The 12609-nt window shown below is 41.0% G+C and overlaps 1 protein-coding gene across 1 annotated transcript; it reads right to left on the bottom strand.

Moving 5' to 3' along the window:
• Positions 1 to 220: 220 nt before the first annotated feature.
• On the bottom strand, positions 221 to 4274 carry parla (presenilin associated, rhomboid-like a; the record flags this gene model as incomplete). Its single annotated transcript, XM_079218101.1, has 10 exons — positions 221 to 699; positions 1496 to 1593; positions 1927 to 2028; positions 2118 to 2188; positions 2464 to 2613; positions 2714 to 2809; positions 2928 to 3060; positions 3171 to 3266; positions 3374 to 3557; positions 4195 to 4274. The coding sequence occupies 10 exons, from the start codon at positions 4272 to 4274 to the stop codon at positions 588 to 590; spliced, it is 1122 nt and encodes a 373-aa protein (XP_079074227.1). The 3' UTR covers positions 221 to 587.
• Between the last annotated feature and the right edge of the window lie 8335 nt (positions 4275 to 12609).

Here is a 12609-nt window from a genome sequence, read left to right as displayed (position 1 = left end):
ATTTCTTTACAAAAGCCAACTTTAGTTTTTAGGGCTTCGAAGCAAAACGACTGGCAGATTGATGCATCTTGTTTCTGACATACATCATCGCCCCTTGTTCTTTTTCAACAATGTGTAAAAGTATTAGTTCCCAGTACGTTCTTGTTTCAATGAGCACTAAACCCTCCTTTCATTAAATGATCATAAATGCTTCATTAACTCAGATTTGTGAAACTCCAGTTTTAATAGCAACATCTGACCAGCCCACAGGACTGTATATTACATTGAATTCAGCAAATGATTCGGTCACGGAACTGTACCAGAACTCTGTCTTCGCCCAGGCTGGTGCGAATGTCTTCAAACAGTAGTAGTACAAACAGCAGAAATCCAACATGACATCGTCAGATTATTCAGAGGTAGGAGAGCGGTGATTCGTTGGATGTAGCTCAAAGGCTATACTTGTCGGGCAGCAGATGTTAATGTCTCAATCACCTCGAATGAAAAACTATATTTATTAATAAACAATAACACCTAACTCACTTGTGGTGGATAAAAGTGTTCCTGCATATTCTGGGGTAACTGAGGTCTCCAGTTCTTTCTTAGTCTCATCATGGTGCAGGTCCCTTACCACCGGCCCCTGGAGAACGCATGTCATGCCACAGCTTCACAAGGGGCTCCCTCTTCCTCCAAATCAGCTTGTGACCATATGCCATATACCATCTGTGGGACAAAATACATGGAGACGGCTGAAATGTACCGACTGCAGGACAGGATACGACAAACGCATAATATTAATGCACAATAACCTAATTTGTCACTGTAAGTAACATAAAGCTGAATAATAAAATACTTTAATGTGAATAACTGAGAAACAAAGTATTATTACAGTGTATATAGTTATCTTTACATTGACCTAATCAACTGTCATCACATGACATAAATTCCATACTTGGTCCACATAATGGCTAATGATGCTGATGAAGACAGTCGGATGTGTTTGAAAGATCCTGAAAAGGCTAGTAAGTGGACCTTGACTACAAGAACAGTGGGCCACAAGGTCCATTTAGTAGCTGCCCTGGAGCTTTCAATCAAATCACATGATGTTCATCAGCAGATGTGTTTGTCCAAGTTTTCAAGTTACTCTTACCTCAGCGTTTAAGCTGATGAAGATCATACGATGTGACCGAAAGCTCCAGAGCATCTAGGACATTAACCTTATATGGTGAGATTGTTTTCTGACCTGCTGTTAAGAATGAACCCTGAACCTCAGCTACAAGAATACTGTTTACTCTTTCACAGCATTTCTTACAATTTAGGCCAAACCATAAACTTTTGTCTCTTAACTGCAGCTGATGTACTGAGAGGCTAACAGTAAGATGTGGGGACATTCCATTCTCCAATATATAAAAACGTTTGTATTCTTGGCTGTGGCCCATCATTTACACAGTATTAAAATCTGACAGAAAACATAAATACACTTTTTGTTTTCAATGTTAAAGGAGCATTGACCACTCACATTCCAAAGAGGGCGCCGCCGAGGTGAGCCGCGTGGTCAAACAACCGCCATCCCAGTATGAGCCCTGCTGCATCTATGGCAACAAGTGCTTTCAAAGCCTAAAGAGCAGACCAAGGACAGGAACCTGAAGTCACACTCAATGTGCTGACCTCAATCAACAACACCCATCTACCTGCCATGCATACAGACATGCATACCTACACATTCACTCACGTTTTGATCATGCACAGATTTACATCTCTTGCCAGGTGTGAAGACGCAACACGGATCTTAACAACACCCTATGAAATGGTTGAGTCACCAAACAATTATATTCACCTTACACTTCAGAGGTGTGTATCTACGGAACAGGACAACTTTTTTTCAAACAACACCGAAAGATAGGAGTGCACGCAAACGCACACAATACACACACACTTTGTTTCACTTACATGTCCTGCAGTGAAAGTGATCATGGGGAGGAAGAGTATTCCCAGTTTGGCCTCTGGCATTTTTGTACAAACTGCGGCCACTACTGCCATGACGGCCCCCGACTATGGATCAAACAAGACGGGTCAAGACATTAGGACGACTGTACTTTCTTTTCTGGTGAGTTGTGAGAAGATTTTAACGAAACTCTTACTGCTCCTAAGGATGGATGGAAACGTCCGGTCGCAGTTTTACACATGTAGCTGACCATAGTGGAAATTACACCTGAAAGTACAAGTTAGGATGTACTGATGAAATTCAGGAAGTCATTCAGATAAATAGCAAATATGTAATCTCTACAGTATGTAATTGTGTCATCAATTTGATGTCTTAAAGATGAAGTTATATATAATGCGTATTACTTTAAACATTGGAAGCTGAATCTAAATAGATGGTGTGAGAGATTAAAAGGGATTTGGGTTTGATAAATTCAATGCTGTTTGAATACTGGATTTATAATCAACTCAATGTTATTAGACCGTAATCTTTATTTGACTCACCGGCAGACAGGTAGACTGCAAGGAACTGCTCCTTGCCTAAGAGAGAGACAATTCCTGTTGAGAATGTCCACAGGACATACATGTTGGCCGTCATGTGTACAATGGAGTAATGGCTGAAGGAGGACAGGACCATGGGAAGGCACTGTGTTTCTGGAGGGAGAGAGAAAGAACACCATTGCCGTCCTTGTTGATCTACTTTGATATATTTTGTTATTATGAAGAAAAAGATTGGTAAAACATGCATACTCACTGGAGGCTGGGTTGGACATGAAGTACTTAATCATGCTTCTTTGCAGTGAAGGGATCCGCCAGCAACACAGGACTACAGCGTTTACTGCGATAATGCCTGGGAAACAGTAATAAAAAAAGCTTGTGACATCGAAGGAACGGTGTTATTAATATAATAACACGCAATATGAAGTACCACCGGGACTAAATGAGTCCGCCTCTGCAAAACAAGTTACCTGTGACGGTCCTCTGCCCCTCTGTGAGGCTGCTCCAGAAGTCATCCGCCGCAGACAACAGGAGGATGAGCTGTTGCTGGAAGCCCGACAACTTGTTCCACCAGTCGTGCCAGTACGCCATGTCCTGAGACCCCTGTAATATACGAACGATTCATTGCATCACTGTTGGTCGCCTAGTCGTTACATATATACGTTGACAGCAGCGGAGGAGGGAGCCAGCAGGTTGTGTCATTAAAATCTCACCTGTAAGAGTTTTTCTGACTCCTCTTCGTCTTTTGCATTCTGAACTCTGGTCTCGTATTGCAGAATGGCAGCACCACCAAAGGAGCAACCTGTAAACTGATATGGAGTCAGACAGCAACCAACCAACCAATGTGCCCATACTGTCCCAAACCTTAGCGTTGCATGCATCGCTCTCGTTGTAAAAGAAGAACTAGAGGACCTACCCCTACGGTGAACAGCAGAGGTTTGAAAAGCGTCGGCCAGGGGACTTTTGGAGGAGGTTGGGGACCAGGTGTGCTGGTCTCAGAGGGTGTAGGTTTAGTTTCTTGGGTGGCATTTCCTTTCTTTGTCTCCAGCCTTTTGACTTCTCGACGGAAACCACATCTCTGTTGGTTGTGGGGGTTCAGTCTGATTAAAAAAAAAAAAGTAAACAGTATTACAACTTAATTATGCAGAAAAAAGCGTTTAATGTTTATAATACCTTGAGGTGTTGATTCAACTATTTCCAGGGCTGAAACTGAATTCTCATTTGAATTATTGATTAATTGTTTGGTCTTTAAAAGTCATACATTGCGACAAATACAGATCACAATGTCCTGCAGCCCACAGTGGTGTCTTCAAACTGCCTGTTTAGATTGACTACAGTCTCAAAGTAAAACATAGTTAGTTTACTACCACTTAAGGCCAACGAATCAACGAATATTTGATATTTTGTGAAGGAAAAAAACGATATAACTATTTCTTCCCTCTAGCCTATATAATAAACTAAACATTAGGCAGTAGGAAACATCGGGACATATGCATGCTGCTCGATCCGTTAAAGACAGATACAGATAACACGTGTACACTTCTACTGTAAACAAATGAAATGAGTTAAATAGCAGTATGCTTCAGTCCCGTAAATCTCTTTACAATGACAGTGGGAACACTTAGGTAATCACACACTGCTGACCGAGAAGCACACAGACACACACACACACACACACGAGGCATATACACATTGTTATTCTCGTTAATGACCTAAACAGCTTGGACATCTTCTCACCTGGTGCTCCGTGCAGTAGTGTTGCTGAATCTGAGGAACTCTGTTTTAGTCCATTTCATTACACATCCTCTCCACGCCATGTTTGTGATGACCTCCTGGCCGAAGCCCAGCCCACTGCCAGGCGGGGAGCTAATGCTGCGTTCAAGGACTCGTCTAAAAGCTCCGACATCTACCCATCTCCACTCAAGAGCTCTCTAAATGTGGTAAATGCAACCGCAATACCATGTAGGCTACAGTATAATAATACAAGTCTAAGCAGGTTGTACACAGTGTACATACATGTAAAGGTAGGTCCGTATGTAGGCTACTGTACATATAAACCTCCTCCCATATTATTATTAACTTGTTAGACAACTAAAGCCAATACTATTATCCTACAGCCTTCTTTGCATGAACACATTAGAAATGTGACCTGCATTTATTGTTGAGTTTAATGTATTTTAAAGGCATGATGGGCAGTGCAAATTAGCTTAGGCTATGCAGGCTGTGGCGTGTTGCAATGTTTTATCTGAGATGCTTGTACCTATGCAAATAATTATATATAAATATAGATATTGTTTGCACACTGAAAGATACTGAAAACCAAACAGTGAAATTCCTTGTATATATAAGTATACATGGCCGATAAAGTTGAATGCAGCTGAGGGTACTGTGTTGTGCATCCACCACAATATATTTGTGTTTTTCCAGAGGTAATGCTTCACTACCCTCTAGTGACGTATAAAGGTGTAGCTGTGTCAGATGCCAGTGAAGCGCTAGAAAGTAAATTTACTAAAGCAATGAACTGAAAAGTACAGTTTTTAAGTACTTTCAATGTTGTGCTATTTTAAACTTCAACTCGACTACATTTCATGGAGGGAAATATTGTACTTTTTACTCCACTGCATTTATTCAACAGCCTGTAGCTATGCAGAACTAAGGATCAGTTTGTACACATTGTAACACAATAGGAAACGCATAGATAAGAAGGCTGAATTCCATTTAAGTGCTTGAGTTTACAGGTCCTGGTTATTGGGAATGTTGGCTCAATGGGACAGAGCCATCATTAATGTCTGCTGTGAAAAATGCCTGTTATAGATTTAACTACCACAACTAAACATACACAATAATGCACCAGTAACACAAATTCATAAATTTTATATAATAACATCACTCTGAAAGGGACACTTCTACTCAATAAGTAATTTGACCTTTGATACATTAAGTACTTTTGTACTTTTACTTGAGTAAAATGTTGTATGCAGGCCTTCTACATGGAGTATTTTTTTCATTTGTTGTATTGATACTTTTCCTTAAGTAAAGGATACAAATATTTATTCAACCACTGAAGACCAATTAGAAGAGAAGAAAATAAATAAATGTAAAAGCTTTCAGCGTAGAATAAGAATAAGAAGAGGGAGGGAGTGAGAACACTGTAGCAAATAAGTGTTAATATTTGACATATTCTTCAAAATGTCAAAGTTTTAAAACAAATATGATACATTATTAGTATTATAAATCCTTTGGTGAACACACTGACATTTGTTTCCATGAAAACAAGAGAGAAAGCAGTCAAAACCTCCTGGGACTAAACAGTATTGATGGTGTTGCTATTGGCATCTGGACAAGTTCCATACACTCCTCACAAGCTTGCCAGGGACTCCGGAAATAGGTGAAGAAGGTAAAATACACAGTGAGAAGGCTGCACTGCAGTGTCTGCAGAGTAAGGGCTCTTCTCCAATGCAAGATATGCACTTGACTTGCTGGGCTACTTGAGCTACAGACAAAGCACAGAGAAAGTCTGTCATATAAACCATGATAAAACAAGTTTAGAAGTAGGCAGGTAATTAATCTTAACTGAGGCATGCATTCAGTGGGGACATTATAATACAATCTCACTTCTGTAAGACAATTATGTAGCTGTACAGAAAAGTGTAGAGGTTTCAGGGTAAAGATAAGAGTGTACGAAGACAGAAGAACACTATGCCTTTGCCACTGTATGGACCCAAGGACACGCTGCCAAGTTAGATGATATCCGGGTGCAGGTCTAGTGCAAGGGAGGACAGGGAGATGTGGGAGTGCAGGAAGAGGAGGAGGAGGGATGAAGAGAGCAGCGGCGCGAAGGGAGGGATGACAGTGATAGGAGTCAGCACAGGACCGATTGAGGTGGGGAGGCCAGAAAGAGGAAAGGGAGGAGTGGACGAATAAGAGGGTGAGAATCATAAATATTGATGTGGCTGCATAAGTTAATTTAGGTAAAAGCTGTTTGGACTTTTGTTAAAAGAGCCATCGGCCCTGCAATGCAATGGCGATCCCCCCCCACCCCCCCACACACACACACACACACACACACACACACACACACACACACACATACACACTTGTCCATCTCTCTCTGAATCTGTAGAGGACTATAGGTTTATTTTCTGCTCAATGCATTTTTTCCCCGCAGCAGAGGTGTCCTCTTTCAGGTCCCTTCATTGATTTGCTGTGAACCGACGCCAGCCAGGATTTGCCTGTGTCGGCAACAGTGCTTTGGTCATGTGACAGGAAGTATCGGAATTCAGAACAACCTGTCATTCATGTAGGACACTCATTTATCTTACTGCAATCACAGAAAGAGAAAGGAAAGAAAGAGAGAATAAGAAGTAGACTCTGATGTCCGGGCTCCCATATTTGTGATTTGGATCCACAGGCAGACTCATGATGCTGCACGTCATTTGGCCTTGAGGCTTCTATTTCTGCCCAAAGGATAGAAACATCTTATACGAACAGCACATTCTTTTTATACCATCAGAGGAAATTCTAGCTATCATAAAGTCCTATCCGAATGCTGACGGTGAGCTTTCCAAGACACTGATCAATCGGCCAGTTAGATGACACCACACTGTGACTTGTAATCGTTCTTTCCCCTGCATAGATGTTAAAATAAGTGGTCAGAGTGTGACTGTGGAATTCTTTAATAAGATAAGCAGCTGATTGACACTATTAAGCTGTGTGAAGTGGACACTGAGTGGGAGTTCAGGCAACTCCACCACTGCAAAGTCCTGATGTTTTATTTTGCCCAAAACACCACAGATGAAAAAGCACACAGCATGACAGCAAATGTTAGTGCATAGAACCTTGCGATCAGAGCATAGAACCCTTAGATCAGAGCATAGAACCCTGAGGTCAGAGCATAGAACCTTGAGGTCAGAGCATAGAACCCTGAAAGGGTTGCCCAAAACACCACAGGGTTGTTTTTGTTTGGTTTCCATTTAAGGTTTTAAAAAAATGTATTGCAAAATCAGAGGGGCACTTAGACAAACATGAGAGCTGTGCAGTCCTATGCACACAATGTACCTTTGACAACACATCTGCCCCGGCAGTTCATACCGAGTTGATGCCACTCTCTCTGGCCTTAAGTACGACAGATATTTTCCATGAAACAGCCATGACACACGAATGATAAACATGGCAAAAGCTGTTCTATTTTGAGAGGTATAAGTTTGCCACTTTTGTCTCAAATTTCTGGTTTCTCTATTATTATAAAAGTGCATGTTTTATGAGTGACTTGTGTGACTACTTTGGTTGTAGACGTGAAGGTCTGGAGATCTGGAATGTATACTGCAGCATTCTCGATCTGGATTGTATGAATGAGTGGCGTCTTGAAAGACCATGCAGGCTGTGCTCATCATGCACGGCACAATAATACATACTATTAAATATATATATATATATATATATAACTGAAGATCAGAATCAGAATCATCTTTATTGGCCATGTTTGTGTACAATTACATGGAATTTGACTCTGGTTACACATTGCTCTCGTCTTACACATATTATATAAAATAAACAAGATAATTAAAAAGATATTAAAGACAACAGAGTAGTGCAAGTTGTGCAAGTTGTGCAAGTAATGCAGCTGGAGGTGTCTGATTAATTGTTCATCAGAGTGATGGCCAGTGGATATATATTTTGAATGGAAAACAGCAATCAGGGATTATCTATATGGAACACTTTTGTCAGCATAAATCATCAGAACAAATTATAACAGCCCAACAGTGACAGAAAGAGCTCGTGCCAAAAAAAATACTGTACTCCTGCATATACTATGCACACCCTGCATCCTCTCTCTCCTGCAAACACACACACACACACACACACACACACACACACACACACACACACACACACACACACACACACACACACACACACAATCCCAACCCTCCCTCGGTCTTTACCTGAGTCCTCGGTCCACCTTACTCAGAAACTCTTGCCTACACGAAGGGGAACGCACGAGCTCACCGAAGAGCACCGCATCCCGGCGTCGCTTTCGTGCGTTCCAGCAGGGTCCCAGAAGGTAGCTCATGTTGTAATCTATTACTTGAAACAAGCAACTTGCCTCCCTCCCTGCTCTGCTGTCCCAACTGAAGAAGCGAGCGCGCACCACCTACCAAGCGCGATCCTCCAGCCTACGTCGGCAATATAATCAACTTCTGCACCGCAAGGGGACATGGGTGATAAACACGCCGGTAAGGAACTTCCACGTGCTTTGTATGTGAATAAGTTATGAGCTCTGCATCGTTGTTTATTTGCGTGGCATCTTTTGAGCACAGACTGCGGAACACACACACACACACACACACACACACACACACACACACACACACACACACACACACACAACACAACACAACACAACACAACACAAGCCTTAACTTTGTTAATATAATGTGCACATGTAATATACAACTTGAACCAGGCGGAACCATGCGCGTGCGTGCTTTGATGTGAGTTAAGCAGCCTTCCGGTGCTGCAGCGCGATGCTGCTGCTGCTGTACCCCGGCTTCATGCTCAGTCTGCCGCCTGCACCTAGTTTGATCTCTCCGTTCAGAAAACCTTACCAGCACGAGAGTTATCAGCTCAAAAAACACATTTCAAATGCTTACGACATGTAACTAATGCAAATACCAGGCCTGCATTACAGTGATTTCACCCCCAGTGTTGCGCATGGTAAACGGTGTTATAGTCTCCCTGCTGGAGCTTCCCTATACTCCATCGGTGCTGTCAGCTGATTCAGACAAAAACTGCTGGCTCTCCACTTTTTTTGTCGGCGAGATAAATGCTGCTGCTCCCCGTGCAGAGGCGGTGTGGCCTCAGCGACAAGCATGCGTGTTGTTGACAAAGCTGTTTAACTCTATAGCAATAGAAGAGGCTGTTGTTTAGATGCTGCATGGACAACTAGATGCTTTCTTACACATCTACTCTTAAATGTGTATGTTAATGTCTAGACAGTGTGTAGTATAATGGTGCATGGGTTAGACAAATTCAGGTGCATTCCCTTCTTAAAATATGTATTTGGACAAGGGACAGAGTGCCCTTCTTTATGTAGGCTAACCTTCTCGCTCATGGTCACCCTTTTGCTGCGTAATGCATGATACAGAAGTCATGTATACAGTACATGTGAGGGGTAACTGGGGGATGCGCCTATACACCCTCTGGGCTGTAAACCTAAACCAAGCTATAAACTCTGGAACCCAAAGTGTATAAGAAGAAGGTTCTTATACACTTTGAGTTCCAGAATTTATAGCTTCATTGATTCCACACAAATTAAGTATTCACTACCACAAATGCTTCATGCTTTACTGCCATGCATAATGTCCTCAGTTCCTGTGTGGTGTTGTTGTTCCTACCAGATCACAGTGTTTGCATCCTTGTATTGTATATCAGGAGAGACTTTAGATGTATGTTATCTCATTGGAGTTAGTCAGTCTTTTCGTCTGTCGTCTCCATTTCGAGACATACTTTTTTCATGCCACATGTGCACTTAAACCATGGAAACATTAAACATATAAATAACTCCAGGACAGTTGTGACCAATACAAACCATGTGAATCAGGGTGGATCTCAACAATAAAGATAAAAGCCAACACTATAGCTCAATAAATACATCAGTCTGGCCTCATGTCTTTCTTTAGACTAACAGTTTGCCCTCACCGTTTGTGTCTCGTGGCTCTTGTGTGATGACAGAAAGGATCCTATATTAACTTGCATTAATATTTCCTATTTTATTCATCAGTTAGTGGTGTGGCGGGCTTGCTTGTGCGTTTGTGTTACTGTGGCAGTATGTTTTCATACATCCGCCAGCGGTGACCTGTTTGACGTGTCTCTTCTGTTTGTCACTGTGACCAAACTAGTTTGGATGTCAGGACTGCCAACTGGCAAAGCGGGCAACTGTGTAGCAATTTCATGAATTCTAATTGCGCTTTTGAAATCTGAAAGGATCCACCATGAGAACATCAAGTGACTAATACGGCCTTAATGTGCGTGCTGTTTTATTACCTGATCTTGGAACAGTTCCCCTGCGGCAAAAGCTTGTGTTAATGGCAGTCCTCCTCTTGCTGTGTACACAGAAGAAATGAAGCACATTTCTTACAGTGGTCCTGTGCTCTGTTGTATGCAACCTCCTTCATGTGCCCAGGTGTCTTATCATGTGCAGTCACTTCACAAGTACACACAGTGCTGCCGATTCATTTCTACCCCTTCCTCACTCTCCTCATATTTTAAATCCCCCCTTTCTTCGTCTTGCACACGACAGCAACCTCTTTACCTCTCATTTCTTATTCTCCACATATTTGCAGTCTTGGCTATCACATGGTTTGATATTTCAGCGTTAGTTACCATCAGCGGTGACTCAGTGCTGTTGTACAACACAGTGTATGTTTATGTTACTCGCTTCTGCAGAATCAAAGTTATTCTTCTTCTATAGGTGGTTGTAGCTGAGCATTAAAACCAACACTTATAGAATTAAGTGCAACAGATACTTTACAGAAGTTTGGATGTTTTTCAGCCCTTTTAAAAAGGATGTTTTTGCTCCAACCAAATCCATTATTAAACAAGTAAGGTCCCATTGAGATACAATCAGATGATCTCTTCTGCAAGGGAAAAAATAGTTATTTATTTCTGAACATTTACAAATACACTGGCGATGTTTTTATTCGATTGTCTAATGTAATTTGTCTAAATCTGAGTAACCTTGTCTGTCACAACTTATTTTTTTAAGTTTCAACAATCATGGTAAAATCATATTTAAAACATGTTGTTAAATATATAAGAGCAAGGCAGTGCAGCTGTACTGTGTAGTGATTGCAGTCACACAATAAAGTAATTTGGACCAAAACAGACACAGGCATGTCAATAACACGTACATACTTTAAATAATTGTATGGTGAACAGTAAACAATAAAATACTTGTAGTATTGTAGACCCAAATACTTGATGTCCAATTATTTTTGCATAACATGACTCTTTATACATCAGGTTTTAAACGAGTAAGTGGCTTATTCATGCATTTTGTAACGATCAGTTGTACTGTGGGCAGCGCTGCTGTAAACACTTACACACAACTGAGTCATCCTCACAGTAATTTAACACTTGCACTAGGTTAACAGGTACTAATCTATATGCTCTATTTCAAATTTATTTTTCTCTTCATTGTTAAAAAAAAGTTTTCGACAAACTCACTGTTTCTGCTTGTTTTAATACTTAAATGAAGCTATATTAAACTGAGTGAAACATTTAATATAAAATGCAGTTTTTATGGCGGCACCTTATTTACAAGTCAATGTGTTGTGCATCGTTTTATATACATATTTCTATGCAAGGATGTTGGATCAATACTTAGCTGCACATCTTGAATTTGTAATGATAGAGCATTTGTTGGGTTGACTAGTTTGAGTTTAAATATTCTTGAAATAGTTTTGCCACTGCAAAAACAAACAACCAACCTTGTTGTTGGATCAATACTTAGCTGCACATCATGCATTTGAGAAATAATACATTCAACTAAAATCACAACTTTTGTCTTTTAAATGAAATGATCTGGAAGAACGGGGACATCTAAATCTCAATGTGCAGATACTTTTCTAAATTGGACATTCTCCTCATTCTAGAAACGTTTGAGCCGCATAATCGCAATGCATTCCCACGTGATACATTTTGACTGCAGTACCATTCAAAGCTGGTATCTCTTTACAAGGTGAACATTTTAACCTTGCTTCTGTTGACAGACAGTATCCAGGAAGGTGAAATGAGAGCTGGCTAGTATCGCATCTTTCCACTGTGTCATCACAGACAGATCTGAGTTTGCTCAAATACATACAGGACATGTCTTTTTTCGGACAAGGTACCGTTAGGAACTATGCTGAGTGAAAGAAGGCGGGTCATCCATGAGGTGTCACATGGGGTTTGAAGCTGAGAGAAATGTGGGATTGGAGGAAGGGGAATTTTACATCGGAAATACTGCTTCCAAGGATGTATTTTATTCTGGGGTGGGGGTAACTATATGGCACTCTTTTTTCAGAAATCATGAACTGGTTACTAAAGATAATCCATAGACCTTGCTGTCGACAGTTTCATGTCCGAACTACTTTCAAACTTTAACACAAT

The sequence above is a fragment of the Taurulus bubalis genome, assembly GCF_910589615.1.
Source record: "Taurulus bubalis genome assembly, chromosome: 1".
NCBI lineage: Eukaryota > Metazoa > Chordata > Actinopteri > Perciformes > Cottidae > Taurulus > Taurulus bubalis.
Note: the sequence above shows the minus strand (reverse complement) of the source record. Positions and strands in the feature narration are given on the sequence as shown.